The 16,639-nt window shown below is 40.4% G+C and overlaps 1 protein-coding gene across 1 annotated transcript; it reads left to right on the forward strand.

The window, feature by feature from the left end:
- Positions 1-2,978: 2,978 nt before the first annotated feature.
- Positions 2,979-15,547, forward strand: ercc6l2 (excision repair cross-complementation group 6-like 2). Its single transcript, XM_080498781.1, has 20 exons — positions 2,979-3,122; positions 3,660-4,087; positions 4,185-4,298; positions 4,427-4,620; positions 4,731-4,824; positions 5,061-5,128; positions 5,549-5,756; positions 5,889-6,029; positions 6,405-6,521; positions 6,655-6,774; positions 6,860-6,931; positions 7,348-7,493; positions 7,625-7,720; positions 7,920-8,019; positions 8,284-8,436; positions 9,568-9,651; positions 10,697-11,654; positions 11,740-11,894; positions 12,336-12,493; positions 14,080-15,547. Exons 1-20 carry the CDS (start codon positions 3,095-3,097, stop codon positions 15,227-15,229), a joined length of 4,584 nt encoding a protein of 1,527 aa, XP_080354907.1. The 5' UTR covers positions 2,979-3,094; the 3' UTR covers positions 15,230-15,547.
- Positions 15,548-16,639: the final 1,092 nt, after the last annotated feature.

The raw sequence follows: 16,639 nt of genomic DNA on the forward strand, positions 1-16,639 counted from the left end.
TAAATAGCAAAAACAAATTTATATAAGGATATTTAATCAGGTGTTCACAAACAAAGCATCCTCAAATCTTTCCAAGCTCCCTATTTCTTTCCTGATTTGTTATCATTCACTTTTTTGAGTGATCTTTTTCACTTAAGCAGAAAAATCTCTTCATTTTCTTTTGAAATTAGGTTTTGCCATAACGGATGTCCTTCTTTTCGATATCTTCTGTGTCTTGTAGCCTCTTCCCTCACAGCCACCACCTACATCTCATGCCTCACAGCATCAATTATCCTCCTCACTGACCTTCCTCGTCACCTCAGGCATCATTTTAATCTCTTTCACATGAATGACCAAACAATCTCATCCTTGACTCTCACTCTCCCACCAAACTGTCAACACAAGCTGTGTTCATTTTGGACTTTTACCAAAAAAGTAACTAACTAAAACATAAGTAAGATGTATTCAAACCTTTACAATTCTTTCACAAAAAAAGTGTCATATGAAAAGATGGGTCAGATCCTTTATTTGAAAAATACACCTCTGACTGATATAGATATACAAATGTGATGATATTATATACCTTAAATGAAAGAGTTTCACAGACATGTTATTTGGTCTTGTAGTATTTGATGAACAACCACTATTCAATCGTAAAACTGTATTTAGTCCAAAAATGAATGTGTCTTTGGACATCTCAGTGTCCACCCTCTAGTTATCGCCTTGTGTTCTTAAAGACACAGGCTTTTTCTTTTTTTAAATTTGATGTTCTTAAACTATTTTTACATGAGTAAAGGTCATAATTGGCCTCATTTTCTTGTCTAAAATGCTGAAGATTCAGGATTCCCCTCAAAGCAAGTATATTATTCCTGATTTCATGCATGCAGTATATACATACTCAAATTTCTATTTTCTATAAAGTTTTTTTTCTACGTTTTTTTGGTTGGCCATTTTTGTCTTTATTATAGTGTCGGTACTGGAAGGACATTTGTGGAAAGAGCGCAAGGAAATAATGACTGAGGGAAGCCAGGAATCAAACCGGAGACATATTTGGGTATTTTGCATTTTGACCACATCCAAGCAAAATACATAATGTTTGGTTTTATGTCTGGCTCTGTGACTGTTTTCTCAACATCACTAATAAAACAAGATGACAAAATTGGATATGTTACCTCTTTGCCAGTTTTGGAGCAGGGCAAAGCCAAAACCCTATATCACAGGGATGCCTGTGGGCCAAGCGTGTCCCATGATCTGTTTACATTTGGCTGCCAGCACTTATCAAGAATAATTTACCTATATTTGACTCATACTCGTAGCTTTAATACACTCGAGGTAAATACAGCATCTCTACTGAACCCAGGCTTTTGTATATCTACCTGTATGTGGCCCTTATTCCAAAATGTTTGGACACCTTCTACAATATGGTAAATTTAAATGAAGGTCAATCAACGTTCCATTTCACACAGTCATCCAATTGGTCATCTTTGGAAATGACTAGAGATTCTAACTTTTTATCTGTCGCCAATGATCTATTAATCCCTGCTTTATCTACTGCAATGTATGGTTGTAAATGAGGCTAGAGAAGGCCTTTGCAGTTCGATGAGGAAACAAGTGTGTGGGATATCTCCTGCAGTATGTAAACTGTTTGACATCAGTGTTTGGGCTTTCTTTATGGGAACATCTGTGGCAGCTGCCCTATAAATTCCCAGTGTTGAGAAAGCAGGAACAAAAAGTTCCATTTTTGTATGGCAGTGTACCATGGCGAAGAGCGGACTGAGTTGTGCCTCATCTGGAGCGTCATGGCCAAAGTATAGAGAAAGTGAAATCGGGGATGGAGAACTGAGACCATGTTTTCTTGCATTTAGAAGTCTGTTCTGCATAGCGACAGGCAACCTTGACTTTAAAAGGCTTGTGGGAGTGAATCTGTGTGAGTTCTCTCTGAGGGAGCCCTCTAATAGCCTGTACTTTGGGGTGTACCTTGATTTTTGCCTGCTGTCATGAGTTCTAGCTCCTTGCAGCTATGTTCATTACTACTCTTTTATTAGTTGCATAATCATAAAGTGACAGAAAAAGATAGTTCTGTTTAAGATGGATCGTTTAAAAGAGAAAAGTTGTTTATAGAGTTGGGTGGTTGTGCCTGAGCTGGGAGAGCAGCTCATCTACAAATTTTGCAGAATTGATCTCTCATCTTGCCATCTACTTATGTGTCCTTGATTAAATCACTGAACTGAATGAGCACCTTGTATGGCAACTGTCTCTATGGGTCAGTGAGTGTATCACTGACAAACAATGTAAAGTGTGTTTGGGGCTGCTCAAGTGGAGGAAACAGCTATAGTTGCAATCAAATTGTTGTGATTTCATTTTCGATACAAAGGCATTCTTTCTATCATTTCATTTTAAATATGTTTAAGATTTTTTTCATAAGATTTGTTTTTCATAACCTGGTGCAATAATGTTATTGCTTAGTGCTCATCAGCACAGTAGTGCACGTTTGTAATGGTTTGACATTTTCCAGAAAAAAGAAAGAAAAAAAATCCTACAGCTCTAGACCATGATAAATCTATGGAAATCAGCCTATGATAGGCTGATATATGTTATTCAAAATAATGCCGAAAATAAAAATGATCTCAAAACGAGACAACTTGGCGATTGGATTGTGTTGTGCGGAGCACTTTCCACAATACTAAAAACTATAGAAAATTTTAAATGAACGAAAAATTACACAATCTCTTGTTTTTAAACAAGGTAAAAAAAAAGTTTTACTTGAAACAGGATAGCACTTGAATTTATTTTAAAGTTGAGGAAAATATCGAAACTGCGGAACAGGCAGTGAAAATAGATAAACACCCAGCCTGCTGTGTAGCAGCAGCTGTTGCTCCTGTTGTGTCTGTTTTTGCCTTTTATTCGCTGCCACTTCAACATTGACAGAGGGAAAAGTATCGCAACATCTTCAGGGCAACAGGAATAATACGAACAACGTTTTTGCACCTGTGAAATTGACGCGTTTCTCTTCGTTGTGAGCTCAGTCAGCTAAGCTAAGCTAAACAGGCTAGCTAAGCAGCTGCTGTTGGTTTTCCTGCTCAGGAGTAAAAAAGATGAAGCTTCTTTGGTCCTGATGGCTTCAACGTCTGCATCGCAAAACGGTTGGTCTCCTTTGTTTTAATATAACAAGGTGTGTGTCAAACCTCTGCATGCTGCCGTCGTGTTTGTGTCCAAACTCCTTAGTACATTGGATTGACATTGCTTTACATTTTCATGTATATTACTTCCAGACATGAACTTGCTGGTTGACAATACACCCATATATGTTAAGGAAATTGACTTCGAGTGTACACAGCTCTAAAGCATGAAATTATTTTCTAAACAATCCTCATCAAGCCCTATCTGGCCACTCATTTCCAGCGTTGTGGTCTATATTTAAAGATTTAAATGATCTAATAGGACATTCCTTTAAAGTTGACGCACATAACATGCATATTCAAAAAGTATAAGCTGTCAATCATCTCATTTAAAATGAATAAACAGTAGTTTTTACCCTGGATGTATTACAAATGTAAAAAGAGCAACTCAAAATAGGTTAGTAATGGAAGTTTTCACAAAAAATTACCTTATTTTCTTTTGCGACAGCTGGTGTGCGGCAAAACAGTGGATTCATACTTTGACAACGTTTTTTTCCACAGCAATATGGCTCAAAGGGGATTGTTGTCTGGCACCTCACCCAAGAGATGGTGTTCTGAGGGCAGCCAAGATACAGCACCTGACCTCTTCCTCTCACAACAATGACACAGCATGGGTGATTTTCACTGACCATGATGAAGATGCAGAGGAGGGAAACCAAAAGGAGGAGGCCATACCTGTCTTAAAACTCATGAGATCAGGCTCGAGTCACTTCACCCTGGAGAAACCTTTGTTCCCTGGTAGCGTCACAGACCCCAGACTATGCGTGCCTTTGACGCTAAGTGAAGCTGAGGAAGACACAGTCCCATACACCATCAACAGATACCTGAGGGATTACCAGAGGGAGGGTATACGCTTCATTTACAACAATTACATCCGTTCCAGAGGCTGTATCCTGGGAGATGACATGGGGCTAGGAAAGACTGTCCAGGTGCAAAGCACATTTCCTTCAAAATTATTTAAATGTGAGCGTGTATTGTTCAGGACGTCTTACATAGGTCACTTGCGTTTGCTTTTTTTCACCTCAGGTCATTGGTTTTCTTGCTGCTATATTACACAAAACAGGCACATGGGAGGACGTTGAGAACAATCGGCCGCTGTTTCTGCAAAGTCAGACCTCTATGCGAAGCAAACCTTGTAAAGTGAGTTTTGAAATATGCTACTCATATTAACCCTGTATATGGAAATATGAACTACATATTTTCATGCAATAAATGTGTTCAGCCAGGTGCAGTGTAGTGATTGTCTTGGTGTCTGTGATCTGTTCTAGGTGTTTCTTATTGTGGCCCCACTCTCAGTGCTTTATAACTGGAAAGATGAACTGGAAACGTGGGGTCATTTCCAGTGTGTGGTGGTCCACGGGCTGAGAAAAGAAGAGGAGCTTGCTCGCATCAACAAGGGGCGCGTTGAGATCGCACTCACCACCTATGAGACTCTTCGCCTCTGTTTGGATCACTTCAATAAGTAAGAACCATACAAAAAAAACAACGAAGCAATATGTGATAGAGGCATTTTCTCAGGTGTTTTTTTGTGTGTTAATCTAACATAGAAATATGCTCCTGCTCTTTGTACAGGATTAACTGGTGTGCTGTGGTTGTGGATGAGGCCCACAAAATAAAAAATCCAAACTCCCTGATCACTCAGGCCATGAAGGATCTAGCATGTAAGGTCAGAGAGCTTGCTTTTATGTGTGCAGTGACATCCCAGATTGTTTGTATTTCTAGTGTACTAACGTGACAAGTTCAGTTTGTCTTCAAAGGTTTACTCAGTCACATGTGCTTCTCTGTTGTATTGTATATATCAAGAATATAAGCAGCTGCCTAATTGGCGACTACAGCAAATATTGGTGCAGTTTTCCACTTTTTTGCAAAACTTTTAATGTTTTCTATTTGTCTATTGGGCAGATCAGAATTGGTCTCACTGGCACCATCCTGCAGAACAACCTTGAGGAGCTGTGGTGTGTCATGGATTGGTAGGTCACGGGTATTTTGTTCTACATATTGTTTAATGCTGATAAGAAAAAGAATAATCTAATGTAATAGTGTCCTCAATCTAATCTGTGTATAGTGTGAACAGTCACACAATCACAGGATTCTCGGTAGAATAAATCATTTTACTTGAAAGTACTTGAAAAATCCAAAAACATTGTTCCACTACTACCACCCAGATGAGAAATCGGGCTGCAGGAGGTATTTATTGAGATCATTGGAGAAACGGTGTACCGTTTTTTTTGTGATTTGACATCACCTCAATTTAGTTTTTTCTTCCAAGCACATAACTGTGTTCCCATCATGTTCACATGTTGAAGAGTGATTATGTGAATCCAGTTAGAATTTTTTACTTTTTAACACCTTTTAATGAACATTTCTTTATTTTTGAAATTTCATTTCAGGGCCATACCAGGTTGTCTGGGCACTTTAGGACATTTTAAAAGCCAGTTTTCAGATTCCATAGAGCAAGGACAGAGACACAGCGCTACCAAACGTTCCCTAGCCACAGGCAGGAAGGCTGTCCGAGCCCTTGTGAAGAGGATTTCCCCTGGTTTCTTCAGAAGGACCAAAGCTCTCATCAAAGATCAACTTCCCAAGAAGGATGACAGGGTGAGTTCACCTCTATCAGACAGTTTGGAGGCTTTTTGTTCTCTCACTATAGATTGTTGCTAATAATGATGAAATGGGGATTTATTATGTCTTGAAGCGTCTCTCAGACATGTTCACTGTGCTTTGCTCTAGGTGGTGTATTGCTCTCTAACAGACTTTCAGCAGGCTGTTTATCAGGCAGTGCTGGACTCTGAGGATGTGACGTTACTGCTGAGGTCAGCAGAAAAATGTGACTGTCACAGTGGACGCACCCGCCAACGCTGCTGCTATAAAGTTAGTTCATTGCTTTAAGCATTTTCAACCCTTCTATTGGTTCTAATACAGAGGCAAAGACCCAGTTGTGTAGTTATGTGTCTTTTTCTTAGCATCCTTTGAAGCTTCACAACATAATGTGAGATACAGATGTTCACTAGTTAAACTATTTAGTTGATATGTTTATTTCACCTTTTAGCTTGATGGACCTAATCTATATTTTCTAAATTGTGAATGTTGGTGGTTGAGACAGTTTTGGTGATGGATGGATATATTTTCCCCCCCTGTAAACTATAATGCATTTCCTATAAAGAATTCAGTCCAAACTATCATGTATTTTGGTATATGTTGTTGAAGCTGTATTTCTGGTTTAAAATCATGCACATGCACTTGCAGAAAAACTCTGAAGGGGTTGAAATGAAAGCGATATACTTTAGTTACCTGGCCATACTGAGAAAGGTTGGTAACCATGTGGCCTTGCTTCAGTCAACTGCAGGCACCAGCAAGAAGCAGGTAGGACCGTGTTCGCCTGTATTTTGTTTAACATGCCAATTTATCACAACCTTTCTTCCTCTGGATGGATTCAAAAATTTGTCCAGCATTTTCCAGATATACTTCATTGAAACAACTCATTTGTTTCTCCCAGGAAAAGTACGTGCAAGCCATTTGTGCACAAGTGTTCCAGAAGTTTCCAGATTTTGTGCAGCGATGTAAAAATGAAGCATTCGAGGCCCTTTCAGATCCGATGTACAGCGGGAAAATGAAGGTGCAGTACAGAATCAAGAAATGTGTCACCCGTTACTCACAGATTTTCATCAGGTATTGTGCTTTCATATTTTTTTTTCTTTTAGGTTTTGCAGAAGCTGCTCAGACATTATCTGCAAAAGAGAGATAAAGTACTAATTTTCTCTCTCTCAACCAAGGTATGTGTGGGATTGTGTTTTCATGATGTATTGTATGTTTAATCAGTGGCATTTGTGATGCTGTGCCCAGGTACCTAAAAAAAAAAAAAAAAAAGATTACTCAGTGTTTCAAATGAAATTGTGTCAAACTTGGTCTGTTTAGAACGTTTTTGGTTTTAAATCAGACCAATTCTGTCTTGGACTTGTCTGAATGCACTTTTTAACTATTATTGTCAGTTGATTTGTTAACAGAAAAGAATAAATGATTGGATCTTTTTTTTTTCTACTTAATGTGCATTTCTAAATATGCACACAGTCACATTTTGCCTGTGTTTCTTTGTGTATTACATTTCAAAGAAGTAATTCATTTGAAACTGTCAAATCGGGATTAGTGAATCTGCTTTAAGACGTTTTTCAACCTGTGTCTGACCTGTCAGCTCTTGGATGTGCTGGAGAGTTACTGCTTGGCAGAGGGGCTGGACTTCAGCAGGTTGGATGGATCCACCAATTCCAAACAGAGGGTTCAAATTGTCAAAGACTTCAATATCTCCCCTCACATCAACCTCTGCCTGGTCTCAACCATGTTAGTAGATTTTTTATTTTTTTTTGCTTTCAATATTATCATCCCATTTTGTTTGTTTGCGCTATTATAGAATGCGTTGTTTGACTGATTCTTGGACCGACTGATACATTGGTAAATGTCTCTTATTTTAGGGCCGGAGGTCTTGGTCTTAACTTTGTTGGCGCTAATGTGGTGGTATTGTTTGACCCCACCTGGAATCCAGCCAATGACCTTCAAGCCATCGACAGGTTGGTTTGTTGTCCTCAAAGCAATTATTACAACTGTGTACTTGTTACAATTTATAACAGCATTTTATTACAGTTTTCTAAGTTTCAACATCCAACTTCCGTCTTTGTGTCCCTTGTTTCGGCCACTGTTTAGAACCACAAGGTTATAAATTGCACAATTTGGTGTTATGTTATTAAAAGTGTCTGTGATATTTATCAGAGCGTATCGTATTGGCCAGTGCCGGGACGTGACGGTTCTCAGACTGATCTCATTGGGGACTGTGGAGGAGATTATCTACCTCAGGCAGATTTACAAGCAGGTACTAAGACATCTAATAAGCCCCATCACTTGATCATTTCTCAGAGAAATCTCTGTTACCCGCTGCATTTTGATGCAGCCACTCCATACTATAATTCCTCAGTAACTGACCCATCCCATCTCTTTGAATAAACACGTCTGATTCAGCACGCAAGAAATTGCATAAAAAGATGGCTCGTGATTTTGTTTGAACAGGAAAATCCCTGTCAGTGATTCATGCTGATTGACTGAACTTTGTTCTCTTACTTTCCTTTCATTGTGGCAGCAATTGCAGAGTTCAGTTGTTGGAAAAGAGAGCGCCCGCCGGTATTTCGAGGCCGTGCAGGGTTGTGGCGTTCAAAAGGGGGAACTGTTTGGGATCAAAAACCTCTTCAGGCTCCAGACAAGCGGGACATGCCTCACCCGCACGATTCTGGAGGTGAGATGGCCAACACAACCTACTCTGCTGTTTGATATATGAAGTGTCCTATTGCAGCTCACTGCCTGGACTCACCTCGTCCAACTGACTTTCAACCACAGCCGCAATACGACGTCTCGTGTAACGAATATATTATTTATAGTCTCACAACATTATCCATACTTATTCATATTGTTGCGTGAATCATGATTTATATTCCTTAACTTTAAGTATTTTAGGATTTGTTGTAGGAAATATAATAGCAAGATGCACTCATTGTTACCTTTGTATAAACAATGTCCGTTAAAGTCTTCATCTTTTCAACAGACAGGATGATATAAGATTTTCCTATGAGTGATCATTTTTAGGATATGATGTTATGAGGTGGAATGAGCATTAAAGATTGATACCCAAGTGAAACTACTGTTACATTGCTTAAGTACGAGTACTGAATTACAAGTCAAAGAACAGTTCTTTAACGTAGTCTTCTAAGAGTATGTTAAGAATGACATGATAGTGACTAGATTGAGATAAAAAGCAAGGAATGTATCTTTTAAAACAATCAACTGAAAAGTTTGTTAAAGTTATGTGTGTACTCGGTGCCAACTTAGGATTTTAAAATAGTGAATTACCTGATGTAAATTTATTATAAAATCCCACACTGACTCATACAAGAACAACTGCTTATAAATATTAAGTTTTTCACAGCTAGTATTTGTGATCCTTGACTCATTGCTGAATTTTTTTTTACCGGGATAAAGAAGTCAACCTATAATGGATCAAACTATTAATTTTACTGTTTGTTGTATTCCTTTAGCTTTCAGCTTTGTACCAATTTGTGGAAATTATACTCACTTTTTTGTGATCTAGAACCGTGAAAACGTGTAGTGTAAAGTAGGTTATATTTAGGACTTCAGTATATCACCAAACTAAAAAACTATGCCTATTCTTTAATCAGTGTTACTATGATACTATTACTACTAGGATGGATTTAGTCTGGTGGTTAAAACCCGGACAGATCTTGTCAACTCAAGTCAGTAAATTCAACAAATTTTCAACGAAATATTGGCTTGAATGCAAGTGATGATAATGTAATTTAATCATGAGTGTCACTGCACATAATTGAATTTTGTGCGTTTCTTTTTTTTCCAGCGAGAGGAACAAGTGGAGGCCGGCGTGACGACAACGCGCACACACGGCGGCGAAGAGGTGCAGCAGGGGATCGAGGAAGTGAGCGTGAGTAGCTCTGCTTTCCTCAGAGACCCACAACGTGGTGCACTCATCTTTTCCCATCCTTAATTCTGTCCCCGCTCTCCCAAGCGACCCGCTCAAATGTTCCCGTTCCCGTGTGAAAGATGGCGTACCTCACTCGGAGACCGTCCTGCCTGTCAATCAACCAGCCCGTGCAATCTTCTAATTGTTTATCTTTCATTTGGGCAGACCACAGGTCCTGTTTAGACAGTCTGAAAATAGTAAACCTTTGTGGATAAGCTTTCCCTACTTACTATCGTTTCGTCGGTTTTTTCGCTGTAGATTTTGAGTCGAGTACCAGCTGAAGATTTTGGCTCAATAAAAAGATTTCACACTCCAGTCTTTACATTTCGCTGACACTGAAGGACGTAGATCCGTTTCTCTCACTGTCTGTCAGATGCTGTTTGAAGCAGCTGGGTGTAATTATTTGCTTGTCCTAATGGAAGCAGCAGACCACACTGAAGTCAGTCTCCTGCTTTCAGCCGGAGTATTTATTTACACTATGATACCCCTTATCACTCTTTTCCCAGCCAGCCCTGCTCTGTTCAGCTCACTGTCCTTTTTACAGTGCTGCTGCGCCGCTGAGGCTCTGCAGAGTCTTGCAAAAATACAAAAAGAAAAAAAACAAAACTAAACACACTGGGCTCTTTTATTGTGCATTGAGAGAAGCTTGAGGCCTGTAAGGACAAATGCACACCCTCTCTTTAAACAAGAATGTGAAGCTTGTGAATTTGTGAAATTGGTGACCCTGATGGCGGCCAATTCAAAAACTTGGCATAACTCAAGAAAATTCTAGTTCTCTGATATCAGATATCGATAAGGCCGTATGTCACATTGTGGATTTACTGGTAAAATAAAACGTCTGCTTTTAATAGTTCACGTGGTTTGGTCTTTTTAACAAGGACACGAATAAGGGAGACATAGATTTTTGAGTTTTTCTGTGCAGTTTCAGGCTTTTTCAAGCATTCATCGATCACTTTGTCAGTTTGTCCAAATTTGTCTTGATGTCTATTTCTACGTTTTTATTTAGGAACCTGGAGTTTTATTACCTGCATCTGGAACCGCAGCAAATGAGAAACCAGCCACACAGAACAGGGATGGACCTAAAGACATCCCCAGTGGAGTGCTTGACTTTAGCAGTGGAAGTGAAGCAGAAGATGACATGGGGCCGAAAAGAAAGGCCTCAAATATCAGAGGAGACGATGCCAATAGGAGTGGGAATGTTACAACAGGTGCCGCTCGAATGAGTCTCCTCCAGCATGGTTTCTCCAAACTTCTCGAAAGGGTCGAAGAAAAACCTGATTTTGGCGAAGGGGACAGCTGTCCAGATGCTGACGGAAGCCCTTTTGAGGAAGATGTTCAGGATCAGCAGATTGATGCTGTGTCCTCTGGTACCTGCAAGAACCCCAAAACAGAAAAGGATGCCTTTGGTTTCCAAAAAATGTGCACAAATATGTTTGACACATCCTGCAGTTCAGGCAAGAAACGACAACAAAGAGCAGGTGAAGATGTCCTTATGAAAGAAAATCCTGCTCTCGAGGGGAGACATGGAATGAAACGATGCATAAAAAGAAGAATTGCTATGGATGAGAACAGTGATGAAAACTCTTCACCTGACAAAAAAAAGATGAACACTCTCAAAGCTCCCGTTCCCGGAGTGCATCACTTAGAGGGATACTCGGATGAATCTGACGATTTTGATCTGGAGTCAAAAACCACCACCAAAGATTTTTTCAATTCACATAACCGAGGGAAGAAGAGGCAAAGTGCGAGTGTCAGAGATTTGACAAGAAACAAGTGCACAGAAGACATCCAGACATTCACCTCGTCAGAGGATGAACACACAACTCCAAAACATGGCCGGAAAGCTGCACCTGACAAAACCGAAAAACGAATAAGAAGGCAAAAAGGTGTTTCTTTCTCAAATCTGAAAAGTCAAACATCTCCAGCATCCAAAGATAGAAAAGAGACTATTGACAGCATGCTGGGTGAGGATAAACACTTATTTTTTATTTATGGTTAATGTTTGTGAACCTATTTGGATCGTTAAAGATATTTGTTATTCTTTTAAAGGCGGTGTACGGGAGGTGGCGTATATCCACTCTAATCAGAGAGTTGTGGGTGGGAGCAAAGCGGAGGAGTTGATCAGTCGAGCTGCTGTAAGAGATGTGTTTGAACGGAAGATATACTCACAAGTCCCAGCCAACCATCTTCTTAGCTCTCTGGAGGTAGGTTCTAAAGACACTGTTAGGTTACTTTTTTTCCCCAAAATATATATAGATTGTATGTACCAAAGCCTTTACTAAGCAATACAGCAATAGGATGAGAACTAGAAAAAGTGTTGGTCCAAATATGTACGATTTTAAAAACAAAACAACAAAAAAACTGCACTTATGATACAAATAGTTTGGCTAATTATTCTGATAGTTTGAAAAAAGAAACAAATGGTCCTGTCTATCTTGATGAGGTCAAAGTTGCATTACACACTGCAGATGGTGTTACTTAGACATGTTTTACAACACTCCAGCTCTCAAAGTTCACAGTCTTAGTCCCATAACCGTTATTGCAGTTTAGTTCCTTGTTGTAAGCTGTGATAAGAATCAGTTCAGTAATGGCAGTTGGTGGCATGGTCAAAATCTTTTTTTTTTTTCTTTTTTTTTTTATGTCAGAGCCTGGAAGACAGCTCACAAGACATCCAGCCACAACCTGTGAATGTCGTGCTTCAGACGCCCAGTGTGGATCATCCACCTACATTTACCACCAAGAGTGTGCACAACACCCTAAAGACCACCTTCATCATCGGAGAGACTCCTAAAGCCATACGCAGGTACCTGCAGCATGTCAGAGAATGTAGAAGTACAAAGACAACAGTTGCATCAATGATTGAGCAACAAGAAGGAGGTGATGGAAGGCTTGACACTAATGCATTAAAGTGAATGAAAGGAGAAAAGGGCGCTTGCACAAATTCAGAAATTCAAAAGGAATGAAAACAAACTGGAATGCCTGGCAGTGGAATGAACCGGGCCAAATTTATTGTGGATCATGTGTTGAGTGCCGCCAACTGGGCTTTAGTAAGTGTTGGTATGTGGAGGGGTGTTCACAATGATTGCAGAGTCCTAAATCTGTTTACACGGTCACATCATGGGCACTTTCTAGGGACAAAAAGTGAGGTAAGAAAGTGCCTGTTATTGCATTATTATCGTAAGTGGATGAAATGTCCCAAGTAGGTGATGAAAGCCATACCTAAAACATGATCCACTTGTGAGGTCTGACTGACCTTGTGGAGACTAAATTACTGGACCTCACAGGGGCTTGTGGCCTTAGCTGTGAAGTTACAATTAGGTTAAGGTTCCAGTTGGACTAATAGTCGTAATGGTTAAGGTAAGGTTAAAGGTTGATGGAATGCATTATTGGCTCACCAAGTGATGCGATCTGGGCGTGCGTGCATGTGGGTGCGTTCGTGACATATGCATATGTGCATTTAATGAGAGACCACCTCTGAGCTTTTCCCTTCCACCTATTTCCCAGCATCACGCCACTGATTGCCCGGCTATGATCGGGCCCAACAGTGCAGGAGTTTTCCCTTCCTCAACCACAGCTCTCCTGAGCGTAACCAAAAATGATTGCCTCAGGACTTCCAAAACCCACACTGACACACACGTTAACACACAGATACACCGCACTCAAAACACCCGGCTCTGCCCTTCTGCATCCCCTCTACCCCCCTACCTCAACTACCTACTCGTCTACAGACACAGACACCTTTGTGGCTCCAGTCTCTCTCCCCAAAGGGGAAGGCTGCATCCCTGCCCAGAGGCTCACCAGGGAGCGAGAATACACACTAGTTATATTGATATCGCCTCAATTAACCTCGCTGTTTAATGGCTGAAATTCACATGCATGTCAGGATTTTACTGCCTTTACTTTTATTTATTGTTTTTCCAGTGAAAGCCACAAACAGTAATAACACCATCATGATGCTGCTGTACCCGGAGTGACTTTGAAGTATTTCAGTCCCCGGTTCTGGTTAGACGAGCACTTTAATGACTGCCTCGGAGCTCAGGAAAAACACCTCATACTGCATCGCTGTCTGGATATGAGCCTGAATATGTGGGGAAACTATTTATCTTAGGTTAGGCCTGACAAACCCACAGAATATGTGATTATTAATATACATCTTGTGGCTTTTTTGACGTTGTTTTATGTGTTCCTGAAAAGTACTTTACAGCGTAGTCAGTAGTGCCAAATCTGGACCTTACACTTTCTGTGCACGTGTCAGTATGGTTTTAAGTGATCTGTAACTAATTTGTGTGAGAGTGTCAGTGATCTAAACAACGATGGTCTCTGTTTAAGTGAAGTTTATTCCTGGATGTTTTCTTAACTCGTCTTTCTTGATGCGTTTGTCTTGTGTAGGCAGCAGCTGGAGGAAATGGCTGAAAAATTCAGCTTTCCATCGGTCTGTCAGTTTGCACGTGAGGTTCTGAGCAGGAACTCAAGTCAGAGGCTGGAATGGCTGCGGGAGTATTATACCTCACTAAAGCACCCCGAATTAGCCAACACAGTCATGAGCTTCTTCCCACAGCCTGCCTTGACACATGCTTCCTCTTCATTGGCTGGCCCCTCACCTCCCACAAAAACAGTCATTACCAAATGTCGCAGAGGAACCAGAACTCCGCAAGATGTTCCCAAAGCCACAAAAAAGGCCAAATATGTTGAGAATAATCCTGAGCTCAAGACTAAATTTGATTCACTCCAAAACAATGTTTCACAACAGAGGGAAACTGCTAGAATTTCACAAAATGAGTTTCTGGAGCCGGCCAAGAAGCAAAAGATATCGCAGAAGGACGTTCAAGAACGTTTCAGTGATGATCCAAGCTCAGAGACGGAGGAGTCTGAGGAGACGGTTTTTATTGCCAGAGGATGTAAGAGGACAAAGAGAGATAGTGTTGCTAGTTCTGGAACCCAGAGAGCCAATGGTGGTCTTGGCCTGAATCTCGCCAGCAGCAGTGGTCTGGGGTCTGAGGAGGCTGTTGCTTTCCTGAACCACACAGACACAGATACCCCTTCTTCTCCAGACCTCAGCCGTGGCAGGTCCACCATGGCTTCCAAACCCACAGCACAAGGGCAGAGGGAAAGTTCTCAGGCCCCGGCTCACTCCAACAATCGCTCCTTCCTCACAGATCTGTTGGGGGATACATCTATCCTTGATGACTTGCTAAAGCCCAAACCCAGGAGTGCACAACAGAGCAGCCATCCAGAAACGGCCCACACCCCGTCAGTGTCGGTCGACACGCCTTCACCAAACGGACACACAAGTCCTGGTTCAAGCTCACACGCTCGCACTCGCCAGGTCAGTGCACCTGGGCGGGCATCAAAGAGCAGTCACAAGGGCTTCTGGGACATTCTGAATGAGGGTAATGAGGAGAGTATAAACAAATTAACAGACCTGGATGAGGTGCAGAGAGTCTGCATTAACTCCAGCTTTGCAGCTAGGAGTAAGCCCCGAGTAGAAGAAGGAAGGGGTCTCTGGAAAACCAATGAGAAGTTCATCTGGAAGAAATAACACAAAGGATTGCTGTTGTATTTTCAGTCACTTTTTACTTTACAAACAATTTTGTCAAAACATCTTTTAATATAATTGTGCACTTCTGTTATCCATTCCTTTTATGGTGACTTTAATTTTCTTTACCTTATAAAAAAACTGGGAGAATCTTGTACTCATACGCTGATTAACCTCTCCAAGGCTAAATACTTGCATATTTTAGGTTACTTTGCTTGCTTTTATTTTCAATGGTTTTATCAACAAAACTTGGAGAATGTACACGTTAAAAAATAGTATAATTTTTTTATTGAAATGATTGCAATTAAGACTTGTGGTTACATTCTTGGGAGCAATATATGCTTTTTATTAAATATTCCTAAATGCTGTACGTTTACAAAGCTTCAATTATGAAAAAAATAAAGCAAAACGTGCTTGAAATTCATCAGTTTGTGTGTCATTCTGATTATATGTTATTAATTATTTTGTAATGCATATTGATTTTGTAGTAAGAAGCTTTATTATGTTAAACATGAGGAAAGGAAGTTTCCATTGTATTTTTGAAATATACACATGGAATTTTCATTTAAAAAAAAAAAACCAAAACAAAACTATATATATATATATCTTAGAAGAGTAGGATGTAAAGGGTAATAGTTTCAGAATCACAAACTATGATTTGTTAGAAATTTGTAACTTAAACAAAAAGAATGAAATGTAACATAGTTCACCAGAACTTCAATGTCATATTTTCTTTATGACATTGAAGTTTCTTTTTTTTTTTTATTTCCTCCTCATGTGTATGAGTTTATTGTTTTTGTACTCGTGAATAGTGTAAGGTCAGCATCATTGTTGCACCCCTAAAGATGAGGTTCTCTGTTCGACTGGACAAAAGGAACTATTCTGCGTAAAGTGTTGGCCATTATTGTTACAGGATACCAGCATTGCCACCCAAGAGCAACGGGGGTCCTCTGCAGGGACGTCAGTTAAAACCTCTTAGTGGCCGTTACGTCTCAGTCACTCTGCGAGCCTCACTGTGTCCTACTCCCCAAGAGAGTGTGCACACAGTGTGGATGGTGTGGTTTCCCTGCAGTCCTCTGCTGTAATCTGAACTGTCTGCGGCTCCACTTCAGTTTTGCCTCAAAGGCCGTTCAGAGTGGAAGCTGCTGCTCCATTAGTGAAATAACAATAAGCAGTAGGGGGGGGGGGGGGGGCTTCACATCCTTCTAACCACTCAGTCTTTCATATTTTTGTATGGATCCCAACAGTGTAACCAGGCTGTTGAGGGGAGCATCTGAGACTGAGTGGTTGATTGTACTTGCCTTTAATCGGTGAGGTGAAAAGCTCTTCTGCTGATTTGAAAACCTACAAATTCAACTATGTTTTATTGCAGGCTTGGATCAAATCAGTCTCCCTCTCACAGTGATTAAAGGA

Source organism: Blennius ocellaris, assembly GCF_963422515.1.
Source record: "Blennius ocellaris genome assembly, chromosome: 7".
Classification (NCBI taxonomy): domain Eukaryota; kingdom Metazoa; phylum Chordata; class Actinopteri; order Blenniiformes; family Blenniidae; genus Blennius; species Blennius ocellaris.

What these genes read in the sequence shown, in the direction of transcription:
- ercc6l2 (XM_080498781.1), top strand. Translation starts at nt 3,095, where the DNA reads ATGGCTTCAACGTCTGCATCGCAAAACG. An exon ending in TGTTTGGATCACTTCAATAA is followed by an intron (nt 4,621 to 4,730) that starts GTAAGAACCATA and finishes CTCTTTGTACAG; the next exon opens with GATTAACTGGTGTGCTGTGG. An exon ending in CAGGCACCAGCAAGAAGCAG is followed by an intron (nt 6,522 to 6,654) that starts GTAGGACCGTGT and finishes TGTTTCTCCCAG; the next exon opens with GAAAAGTACGTGCAAGCCAT.